The 22,864-nt window shown below is 34.9% G+C and overlaps 2 protein-coding genes, 3 long non-coding RNA genes and 1 pseudogene across 8 annotated transcripts; 2 read left to right on the forward strand and 4 right to left on the reverse strand.

Annotated features, from left to right (window-relative positions):
- Positions 1-5,855: 5,855 nt before the first annotated feature.
- LOC104772655 (tRNA nucleotidyltransferase cca2-like) lies at positions 5,856-7,381 on the reverse strand (annotated as a pseudogene).
- An 813-nt stretch (positions 7,382-8,194) lies between these two features.
- LOC104771238 (protein CANDIDATE G PROTEIN-COUPLED RECEPTOR 8) lies at positions 8,195-10,757 on the forward strand. Its single transcript, XM_010495736.3, has 6 exons — positions 8,195-8,583; positions 9,468-9,659; positions 9,828-9,990; positions 10,098-10,200; positions 10,287-10,368; positions 10,446-10,757. Exons 1-6 carry the CDS (start codon positions 8,308-8,310, stop codon positions 10,521-10,523), a joined length of 894 nt encoding a protein of 297 aa, XP_010494038.2. The 5' UTR covers positions 8,195-8,307; the 3' UTR covers positions 10,524-10,757.
- LOC109131282 (uncharacterized) lies at positions 10,756-11,150 on the reverse strand. Its single transcript, XR_002036905.2, has 2 exons — positions 11,082-11,150; positions 10,756-10,996 (listed from the first exon to the last, which is right to left on the reverse strand). It is a non-coding gene; the product is annotated as an uncharacterized LOC109131282 (long non-coding RNA).
- A 93-nt stretch (positions 11,151-11,243) lies between these two features.
- Positions 11,244-14,002, forward strand: LOC147919283 (uncharacterized). The gene is made up of 2 exons (XR_015594033.1): positions 11,244-11,390; positions 11,884-14,002. It is a non-coding gene; the product is annotated as an uncharacterized LOC147919283 (long non-coding RNA).
- Positions 13,640-18,015, reverse strand: LOC104771239 (sodium/hydrogen exchanger 1). 2 transcript variants are annotated; one of them, XM_010495737.3, is made up of 14 exons: positions 17,505-18,015; positions 16,759-17,055; positions 16,551-16,669; positions 16,062-16,159; positions 15,887-15,946; positions 15,749-15,795; positions 15,460-15,654; positions 15,324-15,370; positions 15,166-15,232; positions 14,978-15,078; positions 14,633-14,873; positions 14,478-14,540; positions 14,312-14,395; positions 13,640-14,212 (listed from the first exon to the last, which is right to left on the reverse strand). In XM_010495737.3, exons 2-14 carry the CDS (start codon positions 16,924-16,926, stop codon positions 13,883-13,885), a joined length of 1,620 nt encoding a protein of 539 aa, XP_010494039.1. In that variant the 5' UTR covers positions 16,927-17,055; positions 17,505-18,015; the 3' UTR covers positions 13,640-13,882. The 2 variants fall into 2 exon arrangements, with proteins under 2 accessions (XP_010494039.1, XP_010494040.1); XM_010495738.3 differs by having other exon boundaries at positions 16,759-17,060.
- Positions 18,016-18,319: 304 nt separating this feature from the next.
- On the reverse strand, positions 18,320-19,994 carry LOC104771240 (uncharacterized). 3 transcript variants are annotated; one of them, XR_002036907.2, is made up of 4 exons: positions 19,661-19,994; positions 19,442-19,562; positions 18,944-19,099; positions 18,320-18,635 (listed from the first exon to the last, which is right to left on the reverse strand). It is a non-coding gene; the product is annotated as an uncharacterized LOC104771240 (long non-coding RNA). The 3 variants fall into 3 exon arrangements; XR_002036908.2 differs by having other exon boundaries at positions 18,944-19,009; positions 19,661-19,966; XR_764753.3 differs by lacking the exon at positions 18,944-19,099 and having other exon boundaries at positions 19,661-19,974.
- Positions 19,995-22,864: the final 2,870 nt, after the last annotated feature.

Raw genomic sequence — 22,864 nt, forward strand, 5'->3', positions numbered from 1 at the left:
ACAAAAATATTGTCCAGATGAAGGTTGCTGTTGCTGCTCTTGAGTTCTTTTTTGTATTTATTTATGAGTTTTTATCATTATTAGTGAATTTTGTAAATATTAATGACTATATTGCAAATTAATTAGTTTTTAAGGATTTTTTTGAGGATTGATTGTTGGAGTAAACAACCTTCAAATCTTCATTTTGAGGATTTTCTCCCTTCAAAATGAGGAGAGCTATTGGAGATGCCCTAAAAGGCTAAAAGGATACAAGGAAAGAAGAAGATCCCCATTGCAAGGCAAACCTAAACTGAATACCCCGATACAAAGGAAACAAACTAAACCCATCAAGGAAAACAATCTATTCTTAACTAGTACATATCGAAGATGCCCTCGGCCAACCAACGATAATCCAAACCTCCTATTTAAAAGCCAAACTGCCTAAGGAAACAGAACTCCTATGCTAATCTTCATAACCCAGCAAGATAGAACCACCCATAGACTATATGAGCCATAGTTCTTCACACTTTCTTCTGGATACGGCGACGTCGTAACAAGGCGACAGTTTACACCTAGATAGAAGCAAAACCATAGGACCAGATCTCGATCAGATCTGAAATGCAGAGACAAGGAGCGACAATCCATCCTGGTAACACCAAACTCGAAAGCACAAGATCGGCGAAGATCGAACCAAAATGAATCTAAAGAACCTCAAAATAGATTGAGCAGAACTTGATGGGCTAGCAGTCACCACGACGAGAAGACAGATAACAACAATAAGATAGGGAACCCAACCTTCTAACCAAACAGGGAGAGATAACCAACCATCACTAAACATCTAATCTCGGGAAGACATTACCTGTTCAATCCCCATACCGTAGGAAAAGAATAAAGCTAGTCGATAATCTCTACAACTGTCAAAGCCTACACTTGGAAATACTAATTCGAAAACACAAACACCAAGATAAAACCACCGGTCTTAGACTAGATTCTGGGGATATAGCCGGAAGGAGAAACTCCCACCACGAGCAAGCTCAGCCCTTGAAACACCATCTTCCCATTCCAAGTCCAGTTCAGATCTGGTGAAAGGTTCATCAAACGAAGCCGCAGTAGAAAGGAAAGCATAAACTAAAGCAAGTTAAGGAAACAGGGGAGGAGCCAGAGTTGGTGCTATGAAAGCCACTACTCTCCAGCTCTAGATCGAAATTTTTTTTTTCAACGGCGGCTGAGAAGTAGAGAGAGTTTTTCAGAAACTAGGGTTTTTTTTTTAAATTGAGTTCAGTTTAATGATATATATAAATATATATATATATATATATATATATATTAACTTTTTGCTTTCAATTTTTTCATTTTTTAAGTATCATCAAAGAAAAAAATGTATACAAACTATAAATAGCTCCGAATATATAGAGTATATAGGTAGCTCCCAAAAATGAAAAGTTGATGTCTCAAGATTGTAAAGACTTCTTCTGTAAAAGCACTATGTTTAAAAGAAACCATAAATGTTGGTTATTTTTACATAAAAAAATATTATTAAACATTTATTCAAAAAAATTAACCATTGTAATAAAAGACTGAAAAAAACAAATGGTTATAAGTTATAGCATGCTAAATAAACATAAATAATGCATAAAAATCTGGAAAAAAAAATCTTATAAAATGAAACAAAAACAAAAGGATAAACAAATGGAGTATTATGTTTTTAATTTTTTGTAGTAATGATCTTTCACTTATGAGTTATGATCATCGACCTAGCTTTTTTTTTTCTTTTTTCTTTTTTTTGACATCAAGTATAATCATCTAATTAAATGACCCAAAAGTTATTGGCTATGAATGTTTGAGAGTTTTCAGATAGTTTAACTTTACCGTGGGAAAAATAACCGAACCGATTTGTCCGAACCGAACTGATGTTTTTTTGTTCGGTTCAATCGGCATAATTTCTGTTGAGAGTTCGGGTATGTCTTCGGGTCGGTTCGGTCGGGTAACCCGAACGGATAACCGATAACCAAAAATTGTGGGTTATGTTAGAAAAGTTTTTTAACCCTAATCTCATATTTTTCGACAGCCGACTTGAGTCCCGACATATTCTTTTTCACTCTGTAGATTTTTTCTCTAATTTTCATTTCATCTTCTTCTTTTCCCCTTTGATTATGTCTCAGTAAACTCCAAATCGTAGGTCGAAGTTTCTTAGTTCGTTCAATCGTTGAGTTTCTTGTTTGAAGTCAGAACTCAGAATTTCAAAAGTATAAGTTCTTACTCCAAATCTTTTCTATCGGGTTTATTAGGACTTTTACTTATGTTTCTCACTTTCTCTGTTGAAATTGATATGAGATTATGGTTAAATTAGGAGTTTCTATGCTGTTGAAATTAATTTAGGGTTCCAATTTATTTGGGATTTTGATTTTGTTCAAATTAACTTGAGGATTACCTCTTGTTTGGGAATGTAACAAGAGGGAGTGTTACATTGGACTGTATTACAAGGTGGAATTCGACTTACCTTATGCTGACATCTGCCTTGAATTTCAGAGATGCATTTGACAAGTTGTTGGCAAAAGACAAACTGTACAATGATTACTTCATGGAGATTGAAGAGGAGGGAGAGAAGGGAGAGAAGGGAGAGAAAATGATTATGCCTCCAACTTCTGTTAGCTGGGATGAAATTCACAGGTTGGTGAAGTTTCTGAAATTGTTTTTCAATTGCACTTTGTCATTTTCAGCATCTAAGACAGTGACCTTTTCACTTTGCTACAATGAGATAGTCATCATCGAGCAACATCTCATTTCATTAAGCTACCATAATGATCCGCTCCAACAGAAACAAGCAATAGCCATGAGGGCTAAGTTTGAAAAGTATTGGGATGAACTTCTCAACATGAATCCATTAGTGATCATTGCAAGTGTCTTTGATCCAAGGAATAAGATGCAATTCGCATCTGTTTGCTTCGACAAGCTCTACGATAAAGACAATGAGGAGAGTAAGCATCTAAGATCCTCAATTAAGATTGTTATGAAGAATTTGTATGAAGAGTATGTCTCTAAGCAAAGTACCTCTTCTCAAGGTGGATCCAAGAGTGATATGGGGGGTTCTGAACAAGCAAATGATGTGCTTTTTGATTTGTCAGATGATGATGGGTATGATAGAGAGTTTCTATATTCAGAGATGGACAATGAAACTGCGAATGAGGAAGCTACTAGCGAGTTGGACATATAGTTGATGGAGAAACGTGTGCCACGTTTGAAAAATGTCTTGGGAATGGATTATGATGTGCTATCATGGTGGAGGCGTAATAGTGTGAAGTTTCCTATATTGGCTGAGCTTTTTAGGGATGTGCTTGCCATTCAAGTGTCTTCAATTGCTTCTGAGTCAGCATTCAGTATAAGTGGGAGAATTTTAGACCCTTAACACCCAATATGATCGAAGCTTTGCTCTGTTTACAATAGTGGCTGAGAAACACTATGCATGCTGAAAAGGTTGCTAACTTAGCTCAAATGGTTGAAGAATTGGAGTTCCATGACTCACTAGGTAATCATTTACGGTTTTGAATCTGTTTTTACATTATCTCATTCAGTTCATGTGGCTTTAAGACTTAACATATTCAAGCTTATGAATATTTGTTTCCTTGTGTAGCTTCTCCTTCTTTGGACCAACCTCCGGCTGCTGTGTGAGTTGCAGGTGGGGTTAGAGACTCAATATAGAACTGTAGGTACACTTGTGCTTTTACAAATCTTTTCATTTATAATCAAATTCTTTGCTTCAGTGGTAATTCAATAATTTTTGTCTCTGTATATAATTTTGTTGCAGCGATCACACAGTTCTCAGTGGCTAGGAAACCATCTATGTATCTCTCTTCACTCTTTCTACTCTATGTTATGACTTGAACCTATTGCCTCTTTTTGAACTTGAAGTTTTTACTTGTTTGAACATGAACTTTTTATGTTGTGGTATGAACTACTGAACTATTGGGTATGAACTTATTTGTGGTTAAGACCAGCTCATGTATGGACATTTGCATGATTTTTGCTAATTTATGTTGTTCATCACTTGTATTACGGTTCAATTCGGAAGCAACAATCAATGACAGAAATAACTGGTAACCGAACCGAACCGAACGAGATATTAATTCGGTTATTTTCGGAACAATTAGAAAATTCAGTAAAAACCCGATAACCAAAATAATTGACCCAAACCTATCCGAATTACCCGAATTCGCAGGCCTAGTTTAATTAAAAGACCCAAAAGTTATTGGCTATGAATGTTTGAGAGTTCTCAGATAGTTGTGGATTTTAGATTTTGGTTTTTAAATTTTAGATTTAATTCTAGTTTGTGGATTTGGAAAATTAATAAATAAATAAATAAAAAATAAAATCTAGTAACATTTCCATAAACTCATAAAAATGAGATTTTGGATTTTGTTAAGAAAATTGTTCTATAATCTTGATTGGATAAACCGACCATAAACCATGCTAAAACCCTACTGTCATTCAACGCCTTAAGTTTAGACCAACACTCTTATAAAAATATTCTGACCAAAACTAAATTGAGGATGAAACGATTGTGTCGGAGAATGTGCCAAATCTCAATTACATGAAAACTGATAGTCCAGCAGACTTTTAGAAAAAAATACTTTTAAAAGTTTGAAAACAACGAAAATATTAATTGGCTTGGCAGAATGTGCCAAATCATTTACATGAAAAATGAATAGTTTACTTTCTGCAAAAAAAAAAATGAATAGTTTCAAGAAACATATCACTTGGATGTATGTATTTGGCTTGTTTGAGATTTATGTCAAATGTATGATTTTGTTTTCTTTTAAAAAAAAAAGAAAAAGCCTTCTGCCACTTTGGTCAGATGCACAACTCGATTGTGACTCATCAACAAAGCCAGTTCTCAAACATATATAGAACAAAAGAACACAAAAAATAAAAGAGGACAATGTCTTGTAAAAGGAAACAACAGTTAATGGACCTAAACAAGATAGCTAAATCACAATATATAGGACATGAGAAGGTGACACTCCAACTTAATTCCTTTGAATCCATTCTTCTTCAAGTACACCGTTATTGACTTATTGTACAAGACCAAAACTCTTTATCTCGTTAAATTTATATTTATTACACGAATCTTCTAACGTACACAAATTTTCCAATGAATCAGCCTAAGAAAGTTATATTTCTCAATAAGTTATATTTATTACTTGACTAGCCTAAGAAAGTTCATATAAGTGGTAGAGTTTTACATTGCACTAGCTAGAAGTTGTGGTACGGTTATGGTTTCAGTAAAAGTTAAAGATAAAAACAGAAGTCATGAGATAAATACAAACAAGACTATGTCTATATTAATAGATTAGACAAGTTAAATGATAAATATTGATTACTAGTTAAAGAACTCGATAATATACAAAAGCTAAAACAGTTTTCAGTTTCAGAACCATTTTGTTGCCGTGTTGCGAGTACTCCTCAATGCCTTGTTTGCTCTAAAAATTTGCCTCCTGAGTCCTGACGACATCTGATATCTCCTCCTCTAGATAATTTATTTATTGTGCTACTTCAGGATTAAAAACATATTTGTATCTACTACTTCTTGTGTGGTATATATGAGCAAATTTTACCTTTTGGACAAAGTTAATTGGAGTTTTTGGTAAATACAGTTGTCTAGTATATAAAATTCAGTGAGTCTGAGTTTTGGTAATAATTTTTTTGTAGCTACGTCAAGTTATATTTTAGATCACAAGTTTAAGCTTTGTGTGTGGTATTATATGATTTATATAAAAAAATGCCAAAGTTTGAGAAATTCTCAGTTTTAACTTTTAAGTAACCTCATTAGATTTAAAGATTACAAAACAGAGCGAGCTACCAGATTCTACATTCTAAATTCACTCTGTTCTTTGTTTTTTTCCTTTGGTTTCTCTCATCCAATCTTTGCATTCATCTGCTGAGCCACTAGGATAAGCTAGTTGCCATGTAAGCACTTTCTGTTGCCATTTACGGATGATGGATCCTCCCGTAAGATTTGCGATTTGCATGATCTCTCTGCCATTCACCAGTGGCTTTGCGTCCCAAATTTTATCAAGACCCATTTCACAAATGGTTTCCTCAACTGTTAGATAAAGTTCATGCGTCTTGTCTAGTTTGAAGTCCACTTGCCCGATTTCTTGATCTTCATTCATACCATCAAACGTACATAACATCAAAGACGTTAAGAGTGCAACACGCCACAAGTCTTTGATTTCTCTAAGAATAAAACCTGTGAGTACTCTTAGTCTTGAAGCCACTGGGACCTCTGGATCAAGAACATCAGTATCTGAATCAAGTTGTATAACATCATTCTTCGACTGAAGGGGACGAATCAACGGTATCAACCTCTCTGCGGTACAGTGTATATTCAGAACTTTCTCAGCGTCAATGGTCTTCCGCTTCATGGAGAGTTTGAAGATTTGGTTAACAACAGGAACGAGCTTCCCCTTCTCGTCTTTGTAATCTGTTTTCCTAAAAGGTAGAAATAAAGCAGCATATAGAGCAAGTCTTCTCTCTACATCGCTGAACTTACTTAGCCCAAGTGTTTGGATGAGACACCACATAGCATCCAAGTAGGCTTTACATAGTCGTCCCTCTGATGGTGTAGGCTCCAAGGAAAAGACTACACTAAAAAGTTTCAAATCACAAAGACAAGTAACCGCTGAAACTGGTCCATTCCCGGATATCATCGCATCGATCTCAGTCCCTATCCGCTCCCTGCTTATCTTTCCTCCAAGAGCTAGCTTTACTTCCTCACTTGACGCAGCTTCTTTAAGTTCTTCATCTAGAGTAAAACCAAACCTAGCACTAAACCGAATTGCCCTAAGAACTCGCAAAGGATCATCAAGAAACGTAACTTTCGCAGGGAAAGGTGTAACAATTTTCCCGGACTTAAGATCCTCGATGCCTCTTTTCGTAAGATCTTCAACCAAACCAGTATTGATGTTATAGAACAAACTATTTATGGTTAGGTCTCTCCTATAAGCATCTTCTTCAGCGGTGCCAAACTTCATCATCGTAGGAATTACGACTAGTTTCTGTATACTCTTCACTTCTCAAATTAACAAAATCAATCCATTGGTCATAAAGCCGCATCCTTGCTGTTTCCAAGTGTTTGGATTGGTCAGGCTTCTTTTCAATAATATTAACTCCTTGTACTTGTTCGTTCCTTGACCTTATTAAGAAACGCACTTCCCAACATATTATCAATAGCTATGTCAATATCATTACTCTCTCTCCCTAGAAGCTTATCCCGCACCCAACCACCCGCCACACGAAGCTGCGTGTTGAGGTTGCAATAGCGAAGAGTACCGAGAAGCCGGTCGAATATTTTCTTCTCTATCTCAGTCAGATAGATCATCTCCTTCACTTGGACGGTCGTCATCGAGAATTAGTAATTAACAAACACAAGCTTTTCAAATCTCCAATATATTTCTTCTATAGAGACGCAAGCTTTCATGTACACAACCCTATATTTTATACAGTACACATCTTAAACTTGTCACACGAAGATATTTCATATTTCCATTATTTTGTATTTGTACTTGTAATAGGAATTGCTACCATTAGAACTCTACTCTTGCTGCATACTCCCCACTGTCCTGTTTGCTACGCGGAATTGCTACCATTAGAACTCTACTCTTGGTGACTTAATTTTAATTACTATGTTAGGTGATATTTATTCACTGTTGTATATACAAAACTTTGATTTTATTGCTTCTTGTTTTTTTCTTCCTTATCAAAAGACCTATTAGAAACGCTCGTTACATACTTAAAACATGTTATGTGGACTAGTCATTGTGTGGTTAGAGCATATTTTCTGCTGTGTTACGTTCTTCTGATGTTCTATATTGCGATGTTGTCTCAAGTAGAGATCACGGTATTTCTTTCGATCTTGGTTCGAAGCATTCATTGATAAGTTAGTAAACCCATCTACGGTAGCTACCTTGTATAAATTGGCTACTTAACTTAGTAACACTGTGACTATAGTAATAAGTAATTCTGAGATTTATAATAACTTCAATTTGAGGGAGTGAACTGTGGAGGGTCTATTTGATCAAATTATTTACTTAGTGGTTTTTTCAACATGTTCTTAAAAGCTTCGTATTATATTTCCCTCCCCAGTATATTACTTTAATTACGATAAGACCCAATAACTATCTTATATTTACTAGTTTGAACCTCAATGTTTGGTTTTGGTCAGGAATCTCATTTATTAGGTACCCAAATTTCCAAATCCAGTTTCGCTCTCTCTCTCTCTCTCTCTCTCTCTCTCTCTCTCTCTCTGTGTGTTCTCTAACCATTGATGAAATGAGAGTTCTTGAGGAAATTGCAGAGTCACCATTTCTGATTTCAAGGCTAAACCCTAATTCGACGGGCAGTGGATATGGATGGGTCGATAAGTGCCATGGTTTCCTACATAACACGGTTCTTGTTGCGGCTTCTCTTTTCTTTGTCGCTTACTTAGCTTACGAGGCGAAGAAGAGCTTGTCTAAGCTTTCGAATCGGAGATCTTATATCGTGATCGCTTATTATGGGTGTCTTTGGCTTGTTACCTTGCTCAATCTTGTTTGGTGCTGTCTCCAGGTTTGTTTGATTTTATAAAGATCGCTACTTTGATTGCATGAGTGAGATTATTATGACTGTTTAGGCTCTGGGGAACTCAAATTCCGAAGAATCTTTTAGAAAGATTAGAACTTTTGATTGAATCATGAGTATATTAAGACTATTTTTAGTCTCTCTAAATCTCAAATTAGAAACTGTAAGACTAGTAGTACTTTGGGAGGGATACATGTTTTTGGATCCAAGTAAGATGTGTTTTATTAGGAAGATCATAACTGTAATCCCTGCTGTGCATAGAAATGGGCAAATTGTTCCTTGTCTCCATTCAGTTTCTTGATTTCGATTCAGTTATCCGAGTAATGAAAGAATCTTTCAGAATGATCAGAACTTTGATTTAGGCACATGGAAACTCAAATTCCGAATAATCTTTTAGAAAGATCAAAACTTCGATTGAATAATGAGTATATGAAGACTATTTTAGGCTCTGTGAAACTTATATTACTAAGATTTTTTCCAGAAATATCAGAGCTTACATGGAATGATGCAACTCAAATTAGAAACTTTTTGGTCATAAATGTAGTCATTAGACACTAGTTTTTTTTCTAGGGTTTCTGGATATTTTATTGCCTAATGAAAGAATCTTTCAGAAAGATTACAACTTTGATGTAATGAATGGGGATATTAAGACTAATCTAGGCTCTGTGAAACTCAAACTGGAAATCTTTTGGTCACAAGTTAAGAACGAAATCATAGTATGTAGTGTCTCTGGATTTGTATGAGATGTGTTTTGTTAAGAAGATCGTAACTGCAATATGGTGTTCATGAAAATGAGCTAATAATGACCCTTGTATCCATTAACTATTCCAGCTTTAGCTTATCATGTTTCATGTAATTTTTCTGTGCTACAGGGTTGGGAATGTACTCCTGGGAAAGAAGTTGTTTGGAATCTGTTAACATTGGTCACAACATCTGGAATGTTGTTTCTGGAAGTTAGCCTAGTGGCTTTTCTCTTCCAAGGAAACTATGCGAGTGGTTCAGAAGCATTGACGAGAACTTTCCTTATCTCGGGGTTTGTTATTGCTCTTGATTTGCTTTTCAAGGTATCAATCTTCTTCATAACTACGACACATCTCAACTTTGTCTACTCTACCCTCTGAACAAATCTTAGATATGGTGGAATGACAAGTTTAGGATGATCTTTCATTTGGTTTTGCCAAAATTTCTGATATAAGTTTAGGCCTTACCATTTCTTTTCGCCTAATATTCAGGCAATTTTTCTCTTTGGATTTGGTGTGCCATTGTTTATTGACAACAATGAAAATGGAAAAACGTTCAAATGGGGATTATGGATCATTCATAAGCTTCTACTCACTGGCGTTTATGGGATGATCTTCTTGATGTACAACTCTAGGTGGAGAGAAAAATTGCCCGGTAAGTTGATCAGAAGCTTCTATATTCCTTATGGTCGCACTAGCCCATTATATTGTTCACTGGTTTCTTTCTATTTCTAATCATTCATATCTTCTTCTTTTTAACAGCAAGGCCTGCATTTTTCAAGTACATAGCCATCATGTTTGCCTTATACGGACTTTACCTAGTTGCATCTGTGTTTACTGCAAACAGCGCACATTTTGGATTCTGGTAACTCTCTATCTGAAACCATCCCAACAGAGATTATTGTCTTATATTCAGCTTTTCTTTGCCTTTGAACTCAAAATACGTTACAGGTTGTATGGGATCATGAGTGTTTCCTACCACGCTTTATACCTTCCTCTTCTTTACTTTACTTTTCTCGCAGACTTTTTCCAGGTAAAAGTCCTCATCATTCATCTTCTCTCTGTCGCTTTCCTTCTCCTTCTCTCTAAAATGCAAATGGCTTTGTGCAGGAAGAAGATCTGAACTTGGAGAATGTATACTACTCAGAGATGAAGGATGCTGGATTTTTCGATTCTGATTGGGAATAGAACTAGGATAACAAGCATCTTCCTGATCTTCTGAATCATCTGTATATACACGTTGAGTAGGATCTCCTAGGAGTCATGGCCGCTTTTGCGGGCTTTGGGTTACATTTTAGGGTTTAGTCTTGTGTGTGTCTGTCTGTACTTGTCCCTCATGTTTCATACTCTTTTATAAATCTAAGTTTGTTGTGAACCTCTCTGTTCCTTTTAACTGATAATCTAAACGAAAGTTTTGTAGTAGTCGAAAGATTGACACAACTAACCACTAGGGCAGAGACATACAACAAAGCATTGACACAATTGAGCAAAAGACAATAACAAAGACAAAAGCCGTTGGTTGTTTCCTTAATTAAGCGGTCTTCTCTTGGACAAGTTCTTCAATGAGTTCAGCAGCCCTGTTGGACTGTTGCAATCTCCATTGCTCTTTCTTCCGCCATTGTTATCCCAAACTCTTCCTCCAAACCCATCACTATCTCAACCTGCAAACAGATCACAGTTTGTTGATGGATGACCATTAATGAGTTTTTGAGACAAAAGAAACAATTGGTGGATTTGGATACATACTGTGTCGAGAGAATCAGCTCCGGTGTTATCTGTCCGTTAACAGCCGCTTACGTGGCTGAAACGACGTCCTTTTGAGAAACAAAAGAAAGAGCTCATTTTGTTCAAAACGACGTCGTTTCCTTTATCTTCCTCTTCTTCCTTATTTCTTTTTTTCCCGAGTCTGAGAGAAAGTTGCGATTTGGGATTTCTTAAAAATTAGGGTTTTCTCTCTTCTTTTCATCCATAACCCAATTGATTCAAGTAGCAACGGTTATCGATCCTGAGGAGTGTGTGATAGTGGAGTTAACTGCATTTGCATCCGAAAATGAGGTAATTTTAGTTCAATTTTTAGGGTTTTTAAAATTTTGGGGTTTTCGAATTTTAGGGGTTTTCGAAATTTAGGGATTTGGTCAATTGACATAATTAGGGGTTTTTATTTAGAAAACGTGATTGATTTCTTGTGTATTTGTATAGTTTGGAGAGGTAATTTTAATTCAATTTTTAGGGTTTTCAAAATTTAGGGGTTTTTGAATTTTAGGGCTTTTCGAATTTTAGGAGTTTTCTCAATTGACATAATTAGGGGTTTTTATTTGGAAAATGTGATTGATTTCTTGTGTATTTGTATATTTTGGAGATGAAATTTTAATTCAATTTTAGGGTATTCAAAATTTAGGGGTTTTCGAAATTTAGGGGTTTGCTCAATTGATATAATTAGGAGTGTTTATTTAGAAAACTTGATAGATTTGAACTCAATTCGATATTTTGTTTGAAAGAAATTCGATAGTGGTGGAAGATCTAATAGTTTTTTTAAAATCTTTTTCAGCGATGAGGATGTAATATTCCAATGCTACAATGGTGGGTCTTTTGGAGTTGTTGATGGGATTAAAACTACATATGAAGGAGGATCGGTTCTAACCCTTGAAAGTAAAGCAGAAACAGTTGTGACTAATCTGATGGCGGCATTGGACGATCCTCTTTGTGGGAGGAAAATCTGGTTTAAGTATCCCTTTGAGGATTTTTCACAGGTGAAGTTAATCAATGAAGGTCAGAATTTTGAGAACATGTGTAGAACATTCATTTATGTTAATCTTAACAACAAAAACACTTAACAAATCCATTCATTCATTAATCAATCCAACACATTACACAAATATTACATAGTATACAAAAGCCACAACTAAACCACCACAAACAATCATGTTCTTGAGGCTTCTTAGCTCTTGAATCTCTTTCTCATAAGAACTCACCACACCTTTGAGCTCTACAATATCTTTTTCACATCTTTCTGCGATTTCTTTGATAGCTTCTACCTCATCTAATCCCTTTGCTAAGCTTCCCACTTCTCTATCTATCTTGTCAACTACACTTTCAACCTCTTCCATCTCCTCAACCATGCTTTTGTCGGTCCACTTAAACAAATGATTCGGATTCTAATACAAAAATACGGAAATACACATTATGAGAAGGTTATGAGAACAAACAATTTTCATATGACCAACTATATTGATTACCTCGTCGGATCCATTAGGACAACAATGAAAGAGTCTTCCAGGATTTTTCATTGTGTTTGAAGTTCTCATTACAGAGAATCGACCACATCTACATTTTCGTGGGATTCCTCTTCCAGTCACATTGACTCTGTCGCTCACTCCTTCACCAAATAAGGGATTCACCGATTCATAATCAAATAAAATTTCTATCAAAATACACAAATAAAAGGAAACTAAACACATAATGTTCTCAATTACTCACCTGAAGAAAAACACATAATGTTCTCAATTACTCACCTGAAGAAGCTGATGATGAAGACATCTTACTCGATTTCGCCCAAAAACCCTAAATGTTTTAAAAATCCCCAAATCAATTGAACCAACTTTCTCTCGACTCGGGAAAGAAGAAATAAGGAAGAAGAGGAAGATAAAGGAAACGACGTCGTTTTGAACAAAATGAGCTCTTTCTTTTGTTTCTCAAAACGACGTCGTTTCATACGTGGCAGCTGTTAATGGAAAGATAACACCGTTACGCGTTGTGTATGTTCTTACACAATTTCTCAAGTTTGGGTAGCTAATTTGAATTTTACTTAACATTGTATATGGATTTGCTCAATGTTATAGCTGGGGTATGAATTCAACATACCCTCTTAGCTTGGGTATGAAAATAATGTTTTTCCTAAATGAGACTTATTCTGTATATATATAGCATAAGGTAGTCCGGCTTAAACGACACCGTATTAATGGAATTATTAACTCGGTGACTGGGGACAACATATTTGGGCTATGGTAGGGCTCGTTCGTAGATTACATGAAAACCCAACTAAATATACTCAGTATGACTGTAAGAGTATGCCGAAAACAAAAGTGAGTTTATAAATGTTTACAGTTTTACACAAACTTACTGAAACAAAAAGTGAGTTTGCCGGGGGAAAATCAAAGTTAGCTTTTCTTGTTTACATTTTCTTTGATAAATTTAAAAACAAATTGTGGAATATGTTTAAGATTGTGACAAGAGTAAAACAATACAGAAAGCATTTTGTGTATTCTTCTTGTCCAACCCGGCAGTACCAATCAGATCCGGTCAAGTTCGAAGCAATAACCAAAATTCAAAACATAAACAAATGTATGGTTTTGTTACAACAAAACAAATATGAATATACATACATCACTCAGACCTTCCCAAAGTTTTGCTTTCTGCTTTCAAAACGTAGGACAAATTTCTGTCCTCACAAACAATATTACAAATGGATAATTACACAAAAGCATAATTTTAATCACCCTTTTCTACCAAAAAAATAATAATAAAGCTTTTTCTTACACATTTTTGCCTCATGCCTTACTGAGATCAGGAGGGTCTCTCTCAGTTGGAGAACCAGGGACGAAAGGGACAAAGCCACGACCTCCAAAGACGGGTCGCATGAAGGAGTCATCGAACTGTCTCCAGTAGTAATGCACGGTTCGAGTGGGCCGTGTCAAGAAACCACGTATACTGTCAGGCCGAGGCACATTGTGGTTCCCTGAAGGCTCAATGAACGAGTCTTGGTCCAGCAAAGGGATATGGATGGATTTTGGGGTGTTTTCATCAGATAACATGCTCGTTGTGGCGCTCTGGTGCGGCAATAGGTAGCTTATGAGCGGTTTCGTCAGCATACCAAACACCTAAAAACACCAGGTTGAAAAGAATCTAGTAACCAAATATTCAATCCAACTTAAGAAAATATGTTATGTAACCAATTTGAATATCCGGAGATTACTTACCACTGTGCTAAAAAGACAGACGGTTATAGTACTGGTGATCATGATTGCATTCCCGCGTACCTCTGTGTGTCCCGCCCTTGTAAACTGCAACCGTTACAAGTGTTAAATAATGATTCGTGTTATTCACAGCTTCATATAGAGTAAATAAAAGATATTCTTATCATACCTTGTTGTAAGCAAGAGCCATTGATACAGCACCTCTCATAAGACCAGACCACCAAATCACAATCTGGATGATGGGCAAAAAAGATAGATATAAACAGGTGAGATGCAGAACTATTATTTGAATCTATTATTAGTACCAAGTAGAATGATACATACCTGCATGTTAAAGTTGATTTTCTCGTTTTGGTTCTTCTTGGCTAGGTTAGATAGAAACGATAACGGAAAGATGAACGCTGCTCTTCCAACCATGATAAGGCCCATTAGGATTGAGCTCACTGCGATTGATGTTCCCGGGGTGTCACTCACGGATCTCCACTTGTCAATGTCCAAGGCATCCATTCCAACATACAAGAAAATAAATGTCTCCGCAAGAAAAGACAATGTTGCAAAGGTATGCCTGTGTCATGGAAAAAACTCATAAGATAAGCATTGGGGAGGTACAAAGTGTTTTTGAACTAAGTTAATCTCAGGAAAAAGGTGGAGAAACTGGAGTTTGCATACTTGGTTGTGATTCTTGAGCTCTCGGTTACGTTGTGCCATGTGTAATGGGACATTACAATACCACAGAAAAACACAGTGAGAATACCGCTCAAGTCAAAAAGCTGCAAGCCAAAATAATATAACATCAGATATATTTTGTGTGTGAATGCAACCTCAAGTGGTTGGTATAAGATTTTATAGAATCTAACCTCAGCAAGCATATAAGAAAGATACGCCATAAGCATCATGAGGGCAACCTCTCGGTCAGTTGAGTGCCTAAGATAAGCCATGTGGGGGACATATACATTAGACCATACATGAAAAAAACTTATAGAAAGCAGTCACATATATCAAACCAAATATGTACCTTCCAAAGTAAAGCTTTTTAATGACATACGCACTTATCAGACCGGTCTGCAAGATAATGATAAATATTTTAGATGGTGGTGAACACAAGAGCAAGGTACGAGAAAGAAAGGCAGAGAAGAAAACAATGGACTTACTACAGCACCAAGCAAGGTACTCAGGAGAAACAAATACAAGAAGTTTCCAAAAAGATGAAAAGCAGCTTCATGGTTAAGATGGGTGAGGTCAAAGCTCTGAATTGCGTTGAAGACCACCACCGATGTGGCATCATTCACAACACCTTCTCCGAATACAAGACTGTAAAGCAAAGGTGTCTCATCTTGATTCAGAACCTATACCACAACACCATAGAAACAACAAAACTTTTGGTTCACTATGTTTCTGAGTTTATAAGTAGTTCCAGTGACTTTGGACAAATCACATTACCTGCAGCGTACACACAGAATCTGTCGCGGCAAATATGGCACCAATAGCTGAGAATTAAACACCAAACAAACAAATCAAGTCTCCCTGGAAAGAAAGAAAGAAAGCCAATAAAGCAAAAGCTCTTAGTTCAGGCATTACCAAGAATATCACCCAAGTCAAAGGTTCCAATGTCCAACTTCTTAAAGAACTGCGTTACACCTGTGTTTCAAGCACCACCACCAGATAATCAGTAAGATATACAAAACTATCTGAACCTAATCCAAATGCAGCCTTCAGCGGTGTTTCAGCTTAACTGAATGGTAAGTAAGGTTACCTAGAGATATGATTGTGCAAGAAATAATAGTCCCAACAGCACCGAAAAGCATAATAGTCACGAAATTGCGAAAAAACTGCTTCTTTTTAACTTGAAACCTGAAAAAATAGACAAAAAGAACAAACAAAATTATCAATCTTGGGAAAGCGCATGAAGCTGAACAGAGTAAATCCATGACTAAGACAAAGCTAGGACCACTTTTAGTTGCACGTGGATAAATCTAACTAGTAGAAAGAAAGAAAAAAAGACATCATGCCCTCCTTATATATTACAATCACAAGTACTAGAAAAAGGTTGATGTATGACAGTTATATTTATAGAAGCAGATAAATAAACACATCTGTAAAGCTTTCTCCAAACTTTTGTCATCTAGAAACCACATAATGCATGTTTCGCGTAACTAACTTTGGTAGGTAAAACCCGTGGTACTAAAACGTATCAGATCTCGTACTGTACAAAAAGACTATTATGTAAGAAATGATGACTGACCCTGCATTGAATATAATGGGTGGCAAAAGATATATGAAGAAGAGATCTTCACTGAAGACGAGAAGATGTGAGCTTTTTCCTTTACTAATCAACAAAATGGAAACACCAGTGCCAAGTCCCTGCAAACCACATTTGCTCAAAAATGTCAATTTTCAAGATGATTGATTCCCTATTCTATTCTACTCGAGATAATTCAGTGGGAACTTACAATCAATAAGGCGGTGATGGATTCGTTCATCCATCGGTTCTCTTCTAAAAGATGACCAAGAACAATACAAGCACAAAGAAGTGCAACAAAGAGATTCAACGCAACCACAGAGGCGTGATCAGATGTCGTCAATTTAGACGCTAGTGAATCGAGATGTGATGCCAACATTGTTTATCTTCTAGATCCACCAACCCCTCCCAGATTCGATCAAGTACAAAAAACTAGTCAGATTTATGGATGGATCAGCACAATCGGAAAATCTCTTTTATCTTTCCGTGCTGTCCATTCAAACCAATCCTGTACTAACATCATTAAACAAAAATAATCTTAATAAATCTCTACATGAAAAGTTGCAGTAACAAAAGATATAAAACAGAGCTGAGACTAAACAGTGAAGCTGCTGTGTATGACTTAGCTATAACATAAAAACATTATTAAAACACACAAAGGGTTTTAAAAAGTGAATCCAAATCTGAGCCTTTTGAGACACACACACACACACACACAAAAAAAAAAGCACAAATCCCAAAAGGCTAAATATTATAAACGAGAGAACAACCTAAACCAAATTGTTAAAATTTCCCGTTTTTGGTAATTACCCAAATCTAACAAGCACAACGGGACATGAATTAGGTCGAACTTTTTAAAAAACCCAGATTTTAAAATTTCCCAACAAACCAACAAAAAAAACACACAGCTTTAACCAAAAGTAGACAAAACAAAACGGTGGATCTGAATTTGCTTACCTTGAACAACAGCTTCTTCTTCTTCTTCTGGTTAATCTAAATATCTTCCAGGAAGAAACAATTCTGATTCAAAGAGGTTAAAACTCGAAATTTCGAAGCTTCGAAAGCTAAAAACCTGAGAGAATCTTCTTCTTCTTTCTACGACGACGACGAACGAAACAAAGAGAAAGGGAAAAAAAAAAAAAAAAAAAAGGAAGGAAGTCCAGAAAATTACGGGACTGAGAAAATTTAAACGAATTCGAATTTTGCTGGAAATAGAGAGAGACGTGTACGGTCCCCTTTTTTTTTTATATAAAGAGAGACGAACGAACAAAGAAGAAGAAGAAGAAGATTCCAATTTCTATATAGTGGAGAGACAAGATATAGAGAAGAGAAGAGAAGAGAAGAGAGAGTATTATTCTCTCTGTTGTGTAATAAAAGTACAAGTGGCTAATTTTACAGCCGTTGATTTACATTTACGGTCTTCGATCTGAACAATAACGTGGACTTTATCGCAGATGATTCGAACCCTGACTTTTCGAGCAAGTTTATCGGGGTTCATATAAGGGGAGTTCTTAAATTTTTTATGAATTAATTGTGTATTATTTGGAATATAAGAACCCATGATTTCTTGCATAAAATTTTCTCTTTTATTGGTAGATTCTTATTTTTGAAAATATTGTTTTTAAAATTTTTAAATAGAATAGAAGTGGTATAAATATGTAAACATTTAAGATTTTATAAAATTAAAAAAATATTCCATTTTTATTAATTTTCAAACATACAAAACATAATAAAACATTAATACATATTACAACAGAAGTGCAATTTATAAATAGAGAGAATGATTAATTTTAATACTAATTAGCTCCAAATTTTGCCCAAATATTCTCAACCAAATCATTTTGCAAGCAAACTCAAAGACAAAACTCAAAGATGTGTAAACATTTCATATACATAATTAACATAGACAGAATCAACCTAACTTCACCAAGTGACTTGTTGCTTTCTTCACCAAGATTATAACCCGCTCAGGGATGATGTCTTGGCCAATGAGCAACCTCGAGACTAGGTTTGACCGTTCAGGAGATACAGGAAGCTGTCGGGATACACCCGCCCTCCTCAACCTTGTTGCTTTCTCTTTACTGCTTGCTGTTTTCATCAGGAAAATAAAATAATGAGTATACATACACACATTACACATGTGAAATAATAACTACTTATCCATAGCTCTCGTGCCACAATAAAGAGAAATACATAGTTCATCAAATATAATAAAAACTTAAAGTCTGCTCTTTTGTAACTTAAGCAGATTCAAAAGTCTACTCAACGCCAACTTGCAAATTATATAAGCAACAAGCTAAACTGTGTCTTCTCTACACAGAGAGAGCCAATTGAATGCTAACAATGTAAGTATTGACACATGATTTTGCAGTTAAATGTGGTTCAGTAGTGAGTACCCAATATCAGCTGGATCACCCATGTACTCGGCGACTTGTTCAAGTTTAACATTAAGCATCTCCTGCCTATCAGCATCGCAAACAAGTTTCCTTATCCAAATCTTTCTCAACAAGATTCCCAAAACTACCCTTACGTCTACCCGATAGAACCAACACCTGCCCTCCTCAACGGACAGGAATAAACAGTCACAGGATCGAATATCTTATACTCCAAACATACGAATCAAACATACGAACCAAACATACTAATTCAACTGAAAACAAACACACAAACTCAAGAGTCACAGAATTAAAAAGATGGGATCTTAAGCAACGGTTCATTATGTTCTATCACTAAAACATCAAGTTCTAATGCTTCATCCATAAATCAACACAGTAGGGAGTGAGTCACTTAACTAATGCAGTAATCAAATCTAAACACATACATCAAGTAACTCATGAACATCACCAACACAATCACGGAACAAAATTAGACAAAGAACAAGAAAAAATGAAAACCTGGTTTGCAGAAAACAGAGAGGACAAGGCTCAACGACCCGAACAATAGTCTTGATAAGCTTAGCAGCTTCTCTCTCACTGTAATGACCTCTCTTGACGATCCTATCAAACAACTCACCACCTTCACAGAAGCATTACAAAAACTTACATAAGCATTACGGTCAGGAATCAAATCAAATGATCAATTTCCGATTCAAACAATTCTACTAAGAAACTTACCTTTCTGATTCCAATTGATTCAATCTCTCTACCTATTTAATCGACTCCAACTTCATACCGCATCCATCTCCAACTGTTAGTCGATTCTTTCTTTGGCGATTGGCTTCCAAATCGCCTTTGCTACTTATCTCTTTCCCTCCATTCCCTTCGAATCCATACACTTCCTCTGATTCCAGGTCATTCGATTCAAAACCTTCAAGCTTCTGATTCCAAATTCATCGTTTGTTTCGTCAATTCAATCGCAACCGAGAGAGAGAGACGAAAAAGAAATAAATCGGGAAATGTTTTTTTTCTCTTTTGTTTTATTCTTTCAACCAATAGAATGGCGACACGTATCGTCTCTTAAACATATATTCGGTCTCTTATATAAGGGGAGATCTTCCCATTTTTTCTATTTCTGATTTATTTTTTTTACCCAAAACACTAAGAACTCTATCATAAACCTCCCGATAAATAAGGCCTAAGACCCTTTAAGACTAAATTTCGGCTATTTATTTTATGATTATTTCCTTTTTTTTCACTGAAAGATTATATATTGATGAATAACGGGAACACATTACGATTTACAAAAAGATCAAAAACAATCAACCGAGCAAAACCAAGCTAAAACTACCCTAGATTCTAGTCATATTCTCTTCAAAAATATGTTTTAACCAACAAATGAATCTGGTTGTTACATACGATTGGCGATAATCCTCTTTTATGACGCTCTTAGCTATTATAGGTGAGCTCATAGCTCCAAGATTTGAGTTTCTATCTTCTAAGAACAAATTCCAATCTAAAATATTATTTAAACTAACTCCTAGAATATGAGACTGCAGCATGAAAGAAGGCCAAGCTTTAGGCCTAAGAACAGCTCCAATAAATTCTTTATCCTCTTATGCATAGATGACCTTATTGAAATTATGACTTAGCATACTTTCTATTTTATTTTATTTTACTATAAGTATTTTATTAGATCAATGATTTTATTTTTCTGTTTAGCTTCCTTTTTTTTTTTTGGAAGATTGACAAGTTTTTTTGGTCACCTTATTTTTTGGTCATCTTATTTTATGCATACCAATTTATTTGAAAAAAAATTAAGGGGCTGTTATTGGAAAGGTGATTTCTAATTCCATATGAAATTGTAAATTCTAGAAATCAAAACACATGGATTTTGAAATAACATGTTTTATCCTTGGATTTGAATCCTTCTATTTTACACTTTCAAATCCATTCAAATCCACTTAAAACATAATATGGATTTTGAAATCCAAAAACAAATCATTAAATGAATAACATGAGATTTTAACAAATATTTGTAAATCATAGAACCAATAACACATCATTTTGATAAGTATTTTAAAATCAATGGTTGAATAACACATGATTTTTGTCTGGATTTCTAAATCCATTAAAATCATAGAACCAATAACCCCCTCTAAGTATATGTCTATGACATTTTTTGTTTTTGGAAGACAAGTTTTTTTTGGTCATCTTATATTTTGAGATAATTAAATAGAAACCAGTTTCTTTTTGAACCATATGTCTATGACATTTCTGTTTTTGGAATACAAGCTTTTAGGTCACCTTAATTATTGTAAAGTTATGCCTTTAAATAAACATGGATAAGTGTTTCTCTAATCAGACATGAAACCTACAAATAGCTGATGTGAATAGTAAACACTGAGAGTTACGTTATTTAATAAGACACGCTATGGTAATATATACATGATATCTTATTATATAAAGTTGGGTTTTGAAAGTTAGTCACTAACAAAATTTTGACATATGTCAAGTTATCAATCTCAGATTTTGACAAGTGTAAAAGTTAATATTTAAAAAGAGAAATTTGATTACAACAAAAATATAAAATATTTTGTTTAAAAAAAAATTAATAATGTAAAAAGATAATTATCAAAAATTACAAAATTTATTAAAAATACAAATTTTTTAAAAATAACTATAAGGAGATTATATATATATATATTTCATAAAATTCGAAATTATAATAATTATTTACTTATTTTTAATTTTAAGTTATTAATTCTACAAAAATAGAAAAAAGGATTAAGGAAAATATACAGTTAATTATCAATTTTAAATTTTGTAAATACACACTTTTATATAAATATAGATCGTCTCATATTTAAATAATTTATTCAAAAACAATGTTTTCAACTTTGTTTGATTGAGAAATGTTTTTTAATGGGAAAATAAAATTTTCTTATTTTTAAACCAAAATTTTTTCATACTTTTTACTTTTTCAGTTGGGAATAGGTAAGATTAATATGTTGACCCAAAAGAAAAATTAATATATGTGTTTTCTTTTCCTAATATTGTATTTTAAAATTTATTGTAGTATTTTTAGATTGTTTTATTTAATTTATATTTTTATCTTTGAATTATTTGGAATTCATATATTGCAGTGCTTATAATTTTCTATTGTTTCTTTAATTATGTCAAATTAATTTTCTTCTAATTTTTCAATGGTTGGTTATAAACCTTTTTTCAAACATAATTGTTGCCATTATTCATTCATTCAGTTCCAATGAGAGATAACGAGTAGAAGCTCATCAACCTAATGGATAAATAAAATAGGCTAATCAAACACAAGGTTACAACAAACATTGATAGATAAATTAGAAGAACATAAATCGTTGTTGATAGATCCATAGGAGCTCAAAGACTGTGACACCCTGGTTTGCGGAAAGGTTTAAAAGAATTGATTTAGCCACATATTTCACCAAAATGCACTTATTTTTCTGGTCAAGGCACCTGAGAGAACTTCATGATGGGTGACTTTCCTGGAAGTGATTGTCAAAACTGTGCGAGTGAGGACAAAACACAGGAAAATATCATTTGTTGATTTGTAGGGTCTGTAAACAAGTTTTTAAAGCCTCCCATACGTAACAAACCGGCCATCGAATATGGGTGGGTCCATGGGCCGGGAATAGATGTAGGGACCATTTAGGAAGGTGGGCCCATGGACTGAGAGTGGACATGGGCTCACAAAGCAAGGTAGTGGTTGAGGCGTTATAGAGATAGAGGCTACATCATGGTGTGTCAAAGATACTTCTACAAATACATTGAGAAATTTAACAATTAGTTACTATCAAAAGATTTTGTGACGTTAGAAAAAGTTTTTTACTTTAATTGGTTGTCGGAGCAAGCCATTTTGAGATAGCAAAAAGACGTGAACATGTTCTCTCCACATGGTGTGTC

The sequence above is a fragment of the Camelina sativa genome, chromosome 20, assembly GCF_030686135.1.
Source record: "Camelina sativa cultivar CO46 ecotype springtype chromosome 20, ASM3068613v1".
Taxonomy (NCBI): Eukaryota; Viridiplantae; Streptophyta; class Magnoliopsida; order Brassicales; family Brassicaceae; genus Camelina; species Camelina sativa.